General features: G+C 33.2%; 2 protein-coding genes and 1 pseudogene across 2 annotated transcripts; 1 reads left to right on the top strand and 2 right to left on the bottom strand.

Annotated features, from left to right (window-relative positions):
* Positions 1-3,460: 3,460 nt before the first annotated feature.
* Positions 3,461-4,666, bottom strand: LOC145592285 (uncharacterized). Its single transcript, XM_081648732.1, has one exon. The coding sequence runs from the start codon at positions 4,664-4,666 to the stop codon at positions 3,461-3,463; it is 1,206 nt and encodes a 401-aa protein (XP_081504858.1).
* An 81-nt stretch (positions 4,667-4,747) lies between these two features.
* LOC145592286 (uncharacterized) lies at positions 4,748-5,797 on the bottom strand. Its single transcript, XM_081648733.1, has one exon. It carries the CDS (start codon positions 5,795-5,797, stop codon positions 4,748-4,750), a length of 1,050 nt encoding a protein of 349 aa, XP_081504859.1.
* A 3,432-nt stretch (positions 5,798-9,229) lies between these two features.
* On the top strand, positions 9,230-10,617 carry LOC145592287 (protein C2-DOMAIN ABA-RELATED 7 pseudogene; annotated as a pseudogene).
* The last annotated feature ends 3,845 nt before the right edge of the window (positions 10,618-14,462 follow it).

Below are 14,462 nucleotides of genomic sequence, written 5' to 3' on the forward strand. Positions count from 1 at the left end.
AGGCTACGATGCAGACACAAAGTCCTACAATTACAATACCGCTCGCTATGAACGCAGTGATTGAACAAGCCACGAAAGTTACGTTATAGATAATCTCAAAAATTATTGACAAAAGAAACCCAAGTCTTTCCTTCCAGCTCTTGTGACTTTTTTCTAGCATTGGGATAGCAGTATCTATCATTCTTCTTCTCGTCTGGTCAAACCCGAGAAAGCCCCTCCAACGGTCAAGTCAGTAAACTGTGTTTTTAGAGAGAATTTGTAGAGAGAGAGTGTGGAGAAAATTAATTACCTCGTTAATCTGTGATGATTAGTATTTATAGGAGAGGATTAACTCATTTGATTAGGGTTAGGATTAGGATTTCTGGCCGTTCTAGGCCGTATTAGGCCCTGTTGGGCTATATTAGGGTTTCTTGGGATGCACGCAGTGCATGATCATGGAGTGTTCCCGTTTAGGGTTTAGTAAGGGCATTTTGGTAATTTCTATATTTAATGAACGTGGGCCCACAGGAGGTCCAAACACATAGAATGTATATCTTTGGTAATTTGACTCATTTTCATTACATAATCTTTTCTATATATTTTTTTTCTGTAGTTACTTAGCAAAATTTCTATAGTTACTTAGCAAAATCATTAAAAACGATCAAATAATACAATCAAAGATTATACTTATATATTATGTCAGGTAGGGTTTTACGGTGACTAGGAATCGAGTACAGTACATATTGGACCGACCTCTCCACAGTCCACACCTAAGTCGGGTTTGGTGCTAGTTAATGCAATTTATTTGTCAGTCAAGTTTTCTGTTTTACGAAAAATTAATTCAAATTTCAATTTTGTATTAGATTGATAATGGTTAAAGAAATGTTTCAAAAAAATAATAATAATAATGGTTAAAGGGAATTGCATATCGTTAATTCAGTGATTTTGTATTAAATTGATGGTTGATTTGCGCATCACACTGATCGTCAATTAATGGTACGTAGGAACAATGAAAATTACTGAAAATTTGACCAAGGTTCAGCAAATCATCATACATTGCATTGAGCTGTAGCATACTACTCAAGTACTCATACTAAGAGATTTTTTTTTGTTTTTTTTTTGTTTTTCTAGAGACACTTGGTAGCGTTATATTAAAATGAAAAATTTATTTTTACCCTTTGTCACCCTTCTTTTCACTTTAAAGCCCAAAATACAATTATTTGATCGACTTGACACAACTCTTCCATCTAGCATATATATAAAGAAAAATTGTGTACGTGTGTGCCTTACATAAATTTAAATTAAACTTCCCAAAATATTTTAAAGAGTTTTCGAACAAAAACTTACCTTTAGTATATTAAGGCCCTTCACTTTAAAAAAAAAATATTCAGTAAAAATAATTTTAGTTTATTAAAAATAAGTTCAGTTCAGTAAAATAATTTTAGTTCAGTAAAAATCAGTAACTTTAAAGAAGAAATATAACAGAGAATCAGTAAAAATAATTTCAGTTCATTAAAAATAATTTCAGTTCAGCTGAAATAAGGTAAAGTGAATGGGGCCTAAATGAAACGTTTATCCTAACTTTAGTTGTTGGTACTTGGTAGTGTATATATATATATATATATATATATATATATATATATATATATATATATATATATATATATATATATATATATAAGCACACTATTTTAAAGCGTTTTAAAAAATAAGGCAATAATATTAATGAGGTTGTATAAGTAAATAAACATTTTAGAGGTATAATCATCTAAACACTACTCATAAGAGTTAACTAAAACATTTTAAAAAGTAGGGATATAAAGGTAACTTTAAATACTTTTAAGGCAACTTTAACCCGTCTTACAATAAGTTAATGAAAGTCCGCATTTTGATCCCTTAACTTTAAAGTGTGGCATTTTATATATTAAGCTGATGATATGACAAAGTTTAGGGATTGACCAAATGATGTGGCAAATTTTTTAAAAATTATTTAAAAACCAAAGTTTGGGGAATTTGGTCAGTTGACATGATATTTAAATAATGCAAAAAACTAGGTTAGATCTCGTCCCATACACGGTTTTTCACTCTTTGTTAATAATTTGGTCCAAAATCAATTTCTTATTTTATCCCAAATCAAACAACTTAAAATATTTTTTTTTTCTTTTATGATTGCATATTATATTTTTTATTCAAACTTTCTTCTATTTTGAACCTCGGTGGCATTTTCTTTTTAAATTTCACTTGTGATAATTTTTCATTCATCAATTATGTTAGGTTGAAAGATATTATTCATGATATTTTTTTATTACTGCCTCCGTTTCATTTTATTTGCAACTTTGGGGTATTTTTTATGAGATATAAAATATTCAAAAGTTATAAAAAATATAAAACAAAGGTAGTATAAATTATCATTAAAAAGTAATTACTTATATAGGAATTTATATATATTATATATAAAGATATGGTTAGATATCTAAGTTGGTATAAATTAGATATCTAACCATATCTTTATATATAATATATATAAATTCCTATATAAGTAATTACTTTTTAATGATAAAGTTGGTAAATATAATATTTTAGGATTTTTTCCTAAATTTTGGAAGAAAATATTTTGCGTATATTTACTATCAATTTTTTAATTTAAATATACTAAGGACACACCAGAAGTTGACTCGTGTCATTGCTGGTGTGTCTTTTAGTATATAGATATAGATATAGAAGATATTGATTGATTGATGATTGATAGTAAGGGCTTTTTCCGTGTTCCAGATTGTCTGCTTTTTTTTTTTTAGTTTTTCTTTTAAAAAAACAAAAATAAGAAATTAGTAAAAAGTTGTTTTCAATTTTCTGCTGTCAATCAGTTTTTAAAATTATCACGACATTATTAAGTTTGGTCAATTTTTGATTAATTATTACATATATCATATGATTTTGAAAAACAAAATACCAAAAAAAAAAAAATATAGTGATACCAAATTTTAGGAAATTTGGTCCGCTGACATGATATTTAAATAAAACAAAAAATTGGTAGTATTGTAGTAAGGTTTTTTTTTTTGGGAGTTGGTAAGAAGAAGAAGAGTCATACCGAGTCAGAACCTCTCACCGACCTTACTGGCCCGGAATGGCAGGCTAGGCACTTTGGGAGGGGGGGATAATAGGTAATCCCCACCCCAAAGTGCCCCTGGTGGGGCTTGAATGTTTAATTTTGATTACAACCTCATTGCTTGATAAAAAGTTGGTACTAGTAAGTGGGTCTCCATGAATTTAATACTTCGTACTTTGTAAGTATTTTACACCAAAGGCCTTTACCAGTCCCGTCACCACCACCTCATCCCCCGACCCTCACCTCCACCAGCCATGAAAACCCCACCCCACCCCATCATCACCACAAACCTCCTCCATAGAAGCCGATCACCATGCTAACTACCTCACAAAGCTAGCCGCCAAGCCCATTGCCGACCACCACCATGAAACCCTCCTAACCAAGTCCCATGCCAACCACCATCTTGTTACGTAGTCTTGTTTTCATGATCTTCATTGCTGAAAATGCTCTTTCAGTGGTAGCTGTGGAGACAGGAAGGGTCAAAACTAGACGTATTATTCTATCAAACAAAAAGTATACATTTGATTTTCCTGTTTGTGCCAAGTGTTCGCGAAATTCCTCCAAGGTAGAATGATGAGTCAAACTAGGCTCATTTTTTGCTTCACAAAAAAAGTGTTGCAATTGATACCTCAAATTGTACCTTTCTTGCTCCGTAAAATCCATGGGGTAAAACTTTTCTGCAATCAAGCAAACCTTCTCAAGATCAAAATTTTTAAATCCGTCTTTAGGCTCTAACAAAGATGATAAAGTTAAGAGCTCTAAAGCGTCATCATTAAATCTCCGATTTAGCTCTTGTAATTGTTTGTCAATTGCACCTAAAAATATTTCAACTCGATAAAAATGATTCATTGTAACTCGATCTTGTTGATGACGAGCTCGACCCCTACGAGCTATATAAGGAGAATTCATATCAGGTATTAAAATATCATGTTGGTGACAAAACAATACCACCGACTCTAAAAAACTTTCCCATCCATTTTCTCTCATTTCCTGAATTAGTGCATGATTTGTAGACACTAATTTCACAACACTGACAATATCTTGGGACTTTTGTTGTAAGGCTTGACATAGAACATTAGCAATTCCCAAAATTTCTTCCATTAAACGGGCAATGAACACAAAATCAAAGGAAATCATTAGATCTAAAGTAGCATCAGCATCCCCACGTTGAGAAGAATTACAAGACTTATCATTCGAGATGTGTTCAAGTACTAACACTGTTGCATCAAACATTTTCATCAAGCTACGAATAGAGTAAAGATGTGAACCCCAACGTGTATCTCCAGCTCTTTTTAAAGTACTCGTCTGATTAGCTCCTCTACCACTGTCTATTTCACCAATAGATAATAGCCTTTTTATTTCATCATATTTGATGGATTGCAATTGGTCAACACGTTTAGGAGATGAAACAATGACATTGATAATGAAAGTCAAATTTGAAAAAAACTGATGTATTACTCTAACATCTCTAGATGCGGCAACCAATGCTAATTGTAAACGATGAGCAAAACAATGGACATAATAAGCATAGGGACAATCAAATAGAAATAATGCTTGCAAACCATTCCACTCACCTCTCATGTTACTAGCACCATCATATCCTTGCCCTCGAATATTTTCAACTGATAAATTATGTCGAGCAAGAACTGAACACAATTCTCTTTAAAGTGTTGCTGCCGTGGTATCGGAAACTCGTATAAGGTCAAAAAATCGCTCCCTAATTGTTCCATATTTGTCAACAAACCTTAAAACAAGACCCATTTGCTCTCTTTTAGATTCATCTCGAGCCTCATCAACTATAATACAAAATTTAGTGTTACCAATTTCTTCTCTAATATAGTTGCGAACCTTATTTGAAATAATATGGAGAATCTCCTTTTGAATCGAGGGAGCAGTATATTTGGCATTATAAGGAGCTTGTCGTATAGCTTTGGAAACATCTTTATTATATGCAGCCAACACCTTTCTGAATTCAAGATAGTTTCCTTGATTCTCAGAATTATTTGTTTCATTGTGACCTCTTAAAGGACAAGATTGTGTAGTCAACAAGCGGAGGACATCGATAGAGGCCTTTAAACGCAATCGATTTTGCTTGATTTTCATTTCACTTTGTTTGTAAAAAACATTACGAATCTTTGATTTTTGCTTAGGAAGAGTCCTGTATAATTGAACCGCATTTCGATGAGTTGTACATGGACCTTCTCCAATATGAGCAAGGAACCCACAACGTTTCCCGTCATTGACTTTTTTCCAATTTTTGAATTCGGTCAAAGTAAACGATTTTACCTGAGAATTTGGTGTTTCAGTAAACAGATAACAAGGTAGACAAAATGCAGCATCTTTAGAAGGTGAATATTCCAACCAATCTGGAAACTTAGCAAACCAAGTAGATTGAAATCGGCAACGATGCTTTGTGGGCCCTGAAAATGGATATTCTGCCAATTGAGGTTGATAAGGCCCCAATTTAATATAAGCACGTCTTATTTCATTTCGTTTTCCAATTGGATAAGCCCATATTGGAGGACGTAACCCTGGATCACGTTCTAAAGAATTAATATCCACATTGTCAATATCAATAATCGATGGACCTTCTTCATGATTATGTGTTCGGGTAGGGGTATCTTCATTAACTAGATAATTTTCGTCGGGTGTTGTGTCATTTTCTGGCTCTTTTCGTTTGAAAAAGGAGGTAATAGATTTTTGTTTGTTCATATTTGTTTACCTGAAATTAATTATATGTTAAATTTATTTTAGAAATGTCACCAATTACGTTTTAATTAATTATTTAATTCTAACAAGTAGCAACCAATCAAAGAAAATAATATGAAAGAAAACAAGAAACTAACTTTAAGCAATCAAGCATACATTCATAAGCGACTAATTTGTTAATCATCAATGCATTACAATTCACAAATCACAAGTATAAATCAAAAGTTAAAAATAACTTATTGTAGACACCCATTTGTGTCTCCCCAAAACCAAACCCGGTGATGAATGCCTTTCACGTTGAACCATTATCGAATGAGGTGAAAGTGGTTGAAAGTCAAGTGTTGCGGTTTAGTTTTTATTAAATTCTCTTCTCTCTGTTTTTGAAAATGACTTTATTTGAAAATAGCCAAACCAGTTTAGTTTGGTCCATAATTAAGGTCCAATAATTGTGTAGTTGGATGGGGCTTTGAAAGACCTTTCCAACGATATATTATAAGCCCAATTCCGATGAATAATGAGGAAGTTATGGCCAAAATACTAAACTGGGCCTGGTTAATTATTTAAATACGGCCCAATGATCTAGAGGAGGGCCCCATGTTAATTATTATTCCTAAAATTATTAGGATTAATTATAGTTTTCTGGAAGTTTCTAGAAAGTTCTTTTTAATTCTAATATTATTAGATTTAATAATTAATTATTTTAAAATAGACTTTTATTTGGAGTAAAATATTGTTTTATTATCTTAAAAATACATATTTTATCTTCTGTGCGGATTCCGTAGATCAAGTTGATTAAAGATCGGATTCCGCGTGAAGAAAACGCGCTAATACAGGTTGTCGCCAAACGACAAGACCCTGTCGCCTCGCGACAGACATTGTCGCGTCGCGACAGAGTCGATTCCTGGCGACATCGTGTAGTTTTATTCCTTATCAAATTCTATGTTTTTTTGGACTATTTTTCTTATAAATAGGGTCCGAATTCCTGTTTTCAAAATCATTCACAATCATCAATTCTTCCTTAATTCTTCTCTTCCTCTCCTTTTTTCAAATACAATATTCCGCATTCACAAGACTTAGAGTCTCTTAGCCAAGTTCGAAGTTGCCTTCGCCCTAGACGTGCAAGGTTTGATAATTTCTGAGGGTTTGGTCCAAAACTAGTCAAAACTTTATTTAACTTGATTTCAATTTAATTCTTTAATTCTTTAATTATTCTTTATTGATTTTCATTGAAGTTTACTAACTTGTGTATTTTGTTATTAGAAAGAGGTACGAGGCTTCAAAGTATGTAATCTTATTACTCTCTTTCAATGTAGAAAGCATGTTTATTATTGTTTAATATTCCTAGTATCATGTTAGCATGTTATTTAATGCTTTCTAGTATCATGTTTAGGTTGCCTCTTATTATTTCTAATATTATGTTATCATGTTAGTACCATGTTAGGTTTAAAGCTTTGATCTTTATTGCTTAGTGACATGCTAGAGTTTGTTATTAATCTTGTTAGTATCATGCCTAGGATCTTGCTATTATTATTAAGCTTTATTATGCCTTATCATGCTATTATCATTATTGTTATTGATTTATTATTATGTTGCTTGATATATTTTATTGTTATTGCTTGATCACGCCTTTTATGATTGTTAAAGGGAATTTGTTTTGAAATCACGCTTAATAAGATAATTAATAATTTGGTTTAGGCTAATGTGATTTTAACTCAAGTGATCGCCGATAATAGTTTTATTTGTGCATTAATATTCAACCAACATAGATAAACAGGGTAGGTTTAATATAATGTTTGTATGTTATTCGAAAAGCGCACATGAATACGAGCAGAACAAAGTAGAGGCCTATTTTATAGGGCGGGTCCTTTCTTTTGTAGATTGGATTCGTACCTTCATCCCCGGACCCTATTTGGTTCAAGACCTTATGGAGTAGTTGATGGTCCTTTTGGATTATCTTTTGGGTTTACAAGTTCCTAAAACTTGTTGGCGACTCTTTTTGCTCTTTGTCTTTCCCTTTGGAACGCCACCGTACTTTAGTGTATGATCACAGTGGGGTTCAAGTTTGGGGTCATAATGCTTGAAATATTCCATACACTTATCAATCGATAAATATTAATAGAGAAATAAAGAACGACGTACCGAAGGCAAAACGTGCTCTATACTTTGAACTAAGTAATTAATTAACTTTGATAACGTCTTGTCACCTAAAATTATCAATTTGTTTATTAATGCTCAAATTAATCATTAGTACATAGTATAATAACATTAAAAAAAAAATTAATTGCAAAAAGTAAAAAAAATAATTGAAAACAAAAACTTAAAAACAAAAAATTGAGAAAGTAGTCGAGTATATACCTGATATAGTGATATTGTAAATTTGTAATTTGTTCTTGGAAGTTGTAATTGAATTGGAACGAAAAAGTGAATTGTTTAATGGAATATGTACTCTGTAATACAGAGGAGTAAAGGGAGGGGAAATACCAAGGGTTTATAAGTTTGTCAATTGTTAGAGTGCTTGTTTAGGGAATTGGGAATTGGGAAGGAATCTTTCCTTTTCTTTGATTTAACTGCCGCCTAGAATAGAAAACATCAGTTTTGTTTTTTTTTTCTTTTTTTTTTTAAATGTGCTTTAAAAAATTTTCTTCAAAAGTTATCAGGGGCCAGGCCCCGTTTCGCCCCTATTAAGGTCCGCCATTGGGTGGGATGGTTGAAGAAGGCTGGTTGCAAAGTGGATTTTTGGCCGTTTGGGGTGTATGGGTGGTCAAGGGTAATGAGTGGAAGGTGGAAGGTGGAAGGGGAAGGGAGAAGAGGTGGTGATTAGGAGAAGTTCCTTGTGATTTACGGGGAAGGGGAGGTGAGGAGAGAGAAAGTGATTTTTTTAAAAAAAAATTTTTATTAAAAATCAAAGTTTTATTAAAAAAAATATAAATTAAAATTAAAAATCCTAACTAATAGCAATGCGACACGTGTCTGATTGTAACCTTTTAAACAAGTTACTGGTTTTTTATTCTATTTTGAGCAGATGTAGGTCAAAGGTCATTTTATTCCGGAATAATCAAAAGGTCGTTTTATTTTTAGAAGACCAGTTAAAAATCGTTTTATTCTTGACAATTTTTCCTAAAAAAATTTCCGTTATCAATTTTTAGTAACATTTTCCTTATTAGTGATCTTGTTATACACGAAATGCTTTTTAAGGAACAAACAAGTGCAAATGTGCAACGCACATCGACACATTACCCCCCACTAGGCCACTAGTCCACTACTATAATATAATTAGTCCATGTTCATATAACCTTGTATTAAGATATTAATTTCTCAAATCTAACCATTGAAAATTCGTCCTTCATCTAAATTAATAATGTAGTAGAAATGTCATATAAAACAAAGTAAATCATTGAATTTCTCAAAGTCTAAAACTCTCATCAAATCATAGATCATCAAGACATCTAAGAAGCAAGAAAAACAGAAGAGCAAAAAGAAAGAATGAATATTTTGGGCGCATTAAAGATCACCGTGAAGAAAGGCATTGATCTGAAAGTTTGTGACGCTTTTAGTAGCGACCCTTATGTTGTTATCACCTCCGGTTCACAAGTAATATTGCATCTAGCGATTACTTGCTAGCTAAATCTTAAGTCAACATTTCATTAGTTTGCACTAGTATTACATATACTTTTATCTAATCTTGAGTTTATGTCATTTGGCTTGGCATGTCTTCACTTTTTTTTTTCTTTTTATACATGGGGTGCGGGATCTAATTTATATTTCATTAGATTCCGATTAAATTAGATTCAAATTTGAAATTAAACTCCAACCCAGGAAAAGCTTTCCTAACAATATCATAAAGGACTTTTGATTAGTTCTACGTACTATCGTATAGATATTTGACTCATAAGCATTACTCCATATTACATACTTGTTTTTTTTGAAAAATCATTTTTATTTGTGTGTTTTTAGATCTACGTAGTAAAAGTAGTTATAACTTATAAAGTACATTTAAATATGATCAAGATAAATTTTCTTATTTGGTTGATGCAGAAACTGAAGACTCGTGTGATAAAGAATAATTGCAACCCTGAATGGAATGATGTTTTAACTCTTTCAGTGACTGATCCAAATATACCTATCACATTGGTAAGTTAAAATTTTATGTTCTCCGTGTTTTTTTATTTTTTTATTTTTTTTTTTTTTTTTTTGTAATTCCAAACAACTAGGATTTCTACTTAAAAACGAACACAATTTGAACTATGTTGGAAATTTAGAATAAAATCATGTTAGAAAAAAAATCATCTTAGGGATTTCATCATGAATATATATAGATAAATGGTTTCAACAACTTAGTAGACAAAGTTATCATAACCATTGTATGATTATATCAATTGGTGAAACTTGATCGAAATGAATAAAAACAATTGGTTGTATTTTGTGCATGTTATAAGCTTATAACTAGTGGTACCATAAATGATTTGACCAATACATATAAGACAATTCATAAATACTACCGTCGTTTTTTTTATTATGTACAATAAGGTAATTTTTTATGTTTCACAAATAATAATCATTTGTTGTGCATAATAAGAAATGGAAGTAGTATCTTATCTTTTTAGAGTGTGATAAATTGATAATAATTTGTATATTTGCATATTTATTTACAGAATGTGTTTGACAAAGATAGGTTCTCAAAACCGGATAAAATGGGTGATGCCAATGTCGACATTAAGTCATATATAGAGTGTATTGGGATAAAAGACCTCCCAATCGGAACCGCGGTAAAAAAGATACTGCTCAAAGATTGTGAACATATCCTACGTATTGTTATATTGTAACACCCTATAAATTTTCTCCTCTTGAAATACATGTTTTTCCTTTTTAAAATACGAAATAGGAAATAACTAGAACATTGTCGCCATCGTTATAACGACTAAGGCTTTTATCAAAAACACACCGCGGAAAACATTTTTAGTATCTTTAAAATAAGAAAAACAAAGTTCAACAGCCAAACCAATCGAAACTAAAGTCAATCCCAAATTCCACGAAAATCAAACCTACAAATTGAAACCTTTGTAAGCCCTTTCAAAGCCAAATCAATAATTAAAAGCCATTACGCTACCTAGTCTTATCAAGCAAATAAATAATATTCAAAGCAAACAAATCATTCATATTCTAATATAACTAGAACAAGAATCGCTCTTCGTTCAAGCCCAACATGAACATGATGCATCACTTTAAAAGCTACTCTTCACACTATCCCTACTACTCGCCAATCGCCATAATAAATGAATTGTCATAGGGCCAAGATAGTTAAAGACAAGGCCAAACACACACTATACAACAATCATTAATGATAAGTACGTATATAAGCGTAAATGAATTACACTAAGGGTCTGTTCACAGTTATTGAACTGAGTTGAATTGAACTAAACTAAACTGAATATAGCTGAAATGAATATTTTATGAGAGAAGGAAATTAGGAATTGAATTGAACTGAACTGAACTGAACTAAACTGATTGGAGCTGAACTGAATTGAACTGAACAGGCCCTAACATGCATGTAACCTAGCATCACTCAACTTACCTTTAGCACTGAGTTCAATACACTACCAATGATACAAAAACAAAAGACAATTTATTAATTTATTTTGATTACACACATATTGAACGGGTTTCATCCTTGTCCCAAAGAATTGGGGTAAACTACTCCAAGAGCTAATCGGGTAGACACCAATGTCACTTAAGTGTAAACAAAAATTTTAAACCTGTAAAATATAAAATCAAAACAAATGAAACAAAATGTTAACTTTATTGATTTGATAATTTTTGGGTACAATCACTAATTTGCTCTTATGATTCGATCTCCAATTTGACTTTGACGTAATTCACGGATTGACTTTATTCTCAAACGAGGGCCGTCAAAGCTTGATCTCAATCGAAGATTTTATGTATAACTTTGACTTATGCTGATGTAGACCTTTGATTTTGTTGATGTAGACCTTTGACTTATGTTGATCTCGGTCAATGACTATTTGATGTAGAGGACCGAACTTATAATGTGTTTGATGGTTTGAAGTTCTTCTTTCCTTCGTGTTGAGGGCCGTCGAGGCTTGAACTCTTCCACGGGTGATCTTCTAGCAGAGTAGAACAACACATCAAATGCTTGTTACATGTTCTTCTTTAGGTTTTGAGATGTTTTTCTCTAAAATGGTTTAGAGTATTTGATGAGAGGTTTTCTTTGGAGAGATTTAGAGTATTTGATGAGAGATTTTATCTGGAGAAGGTTTAGAGTATTTGATGAGAGGTTTTCTCTAGAGATCAGAGGTTTAGAGTATTTGAGAGGCTTTAATTTCTCTGTATTTTAGTTATCTTGATTTCCTCTAGGTTTTCCCTCCTCTCCCCAAATGAATTAGAGAGCCTCTATTTATAGAGTGAGACACCCTAAGGTAAGTTAGGGTTTGATATGTATTGGACTTTTGACTAAGTAATCATGACTCATTTACACAATATATATATATATATATATATATATATATATATATATATATATATATATATATATATTCACTATTAAATAAACAAATTAATTAAAATGGCTAATTTAATTTATTTCACCCAAAGTAATTAGGTTTAATTAAGGGGCCGTTTGAATTACACGGGATAAACGGAATGGAATGAACAAAGGGAAAGAAAGAGAATAGAATGGAAATCCCTAAAATTTAGTTCGTTGTTTGTTTTGAAACACAAAGAGAAACAACCACCTTCTCCGACCACCCAACCACCATATCACCCTAAATTTTCTTCCACTTTCCCACCTCCTCCAGCCACCACCCAGCCACTGCTCACTGCCGCTTTCCGCACCTCCCTTTCCCATCGCTGCCCTCCCCTCCCCTCGAAAAGCCAAACCATCCCCCGTATTTCTTCTCCCATCACCGCAAAAAGCTGCACCACCTCCGCATAAAAGGTCGCCCGACCCTCCCCCACCCTTGAAAATGTTCGTTTCGAGGGTGGGGGAGGGCTGGGCGACCGTTTTATGGGAAGGTGGTGCAGTTTTTTAGGTTTTCGCCGTGGTGGGAGAAGGGTTATGGGGGAGGGTTTGGTTTTTCGGGAGGAGGGCGGTGATGGGTGGGGGAGGTGCAGCGAAGGGTGGCGGAGGAGTCGGTGGTGCGATGGTGTAGTTTTTCCGGTGGCATGGGTAGATAGGAAGGTGGTAGTATGGTGGTGTGTTGGTGGCTAGGGAATGGGAATGAAAATACCTTGGGGAGGTGGGGAATGAACTTGGAAGGATTTTGGGGAATGGGGAGGGTAAAGGGAATGGGAAAAAAGGCCTAACAAACACCAACAAAGGGAATGAAAGCATTTGATTCCCATTCTTTTTGATGAAACGACCCCCAATAGTCAAGTATATAAGAGTTAACACTTTGACTTTTGATCTGTATCAAATCTGATGTGGCATTTATATAAATTTTTCGTACCTACAGTAAGTGACAAACGTCCTTGCGCATAATACTAATAAAAGAAAAGTACAACATCCTGTATCTCTAGTAGAAGTCATTGTTAAATATAAAACCTCATAAGTCATAACTTCCTCCTTTAACCTGTCTTATGATAATTAAATGAAATTCTACCCTTGTGAATTATATTTATGTCAATTATTCTGAATTAGAGGGAGTAGTAATATGTAATCCAATTAATATGTGAAGGAGTTATGTCTTCGATAAGTGCAATTACTAGATATATCAAGGATCACTATTATGGAGATAATAAGTTCATTCTATAGGGTCGTCAATATCTGGTGCTAGATATGATAATTGATCTTTGGGTTAGTTAAATAGCCCAAAGCCTTATAGAATGGATCCTATGAGGTCACACAACAAGGGTATTGGGTTAAACAAGTAAGAGGCCCATTAATGGGCCTCATGAGGATATAACAAGCCATGTAAGGAATAGAGCTAGTGTAGTTAGAAGTGGGCTAAGTGTTTGGGCTTCACATGGACTCTAATTATATATGTGATATATAAATAGAGGCCATGCCTAGGGTTGCATCAAGTCACAACTCACTCATACAGTGAATTATGAAACAAGCAACCAAACACTCTAGAACTCTCTCTCACACGCCTCTCTCCTTCCCCTCATCCGTACAACTGTACGGACTACCCTAGCAAGGTGGTTGCTCGTGGTGGTGGTGGTTCGTGGCTCGTTTGTCTCCTCTCCTCTCCGTTGAAGGTTGATTGAAGCGTTCAGTCACGACTAACTAGCATTAGTGGAGGTTTAACTTGTGCCCGTGGACCAAGTAGAGGAATCACACTTGAGGTTCTTTATCTCCCTTTGTTCTTGCTCGATCGCACGTGGAATCACGCTTCAAAGGTACAATTATGTGTTCTTTATGTGTTATGCAAAGATCCTTGGATTAGGTACTGTATGAATTCGAATATGATTCATGTTTATTTCTGCTGCGTAGTACCTATAAACTCCTATAGTGGTATCAGTTAGCCTATTGCATTTACGCATATTGCCAATAATTCTTTGATAATCCACAATTTTAATTCAATTAGGAGGGAGAATAATTTAATTATGGGTCAATTATTATATTAAATGTGATTTAACTCTTTGAATTGATTAAATGTGATTTAATAATGCTCAAAATAGCCATGAAGAGATCTGATTTTTCTATTATGCT

Source organism: Chenopodium album, chromosome 18 (assembly GCF_948465745.1).
Source record: "Chenopodium album chromosome 18, dcCheAlbu1.1, whole genome shotgun sequence".
Lineage (NCBI taxonomy): Eukaryota > Viridiplantae > Streptophyta > Magnoliopsida > Caryophyllales > Amaranthaceae > Chenopodium > Chenopodium album.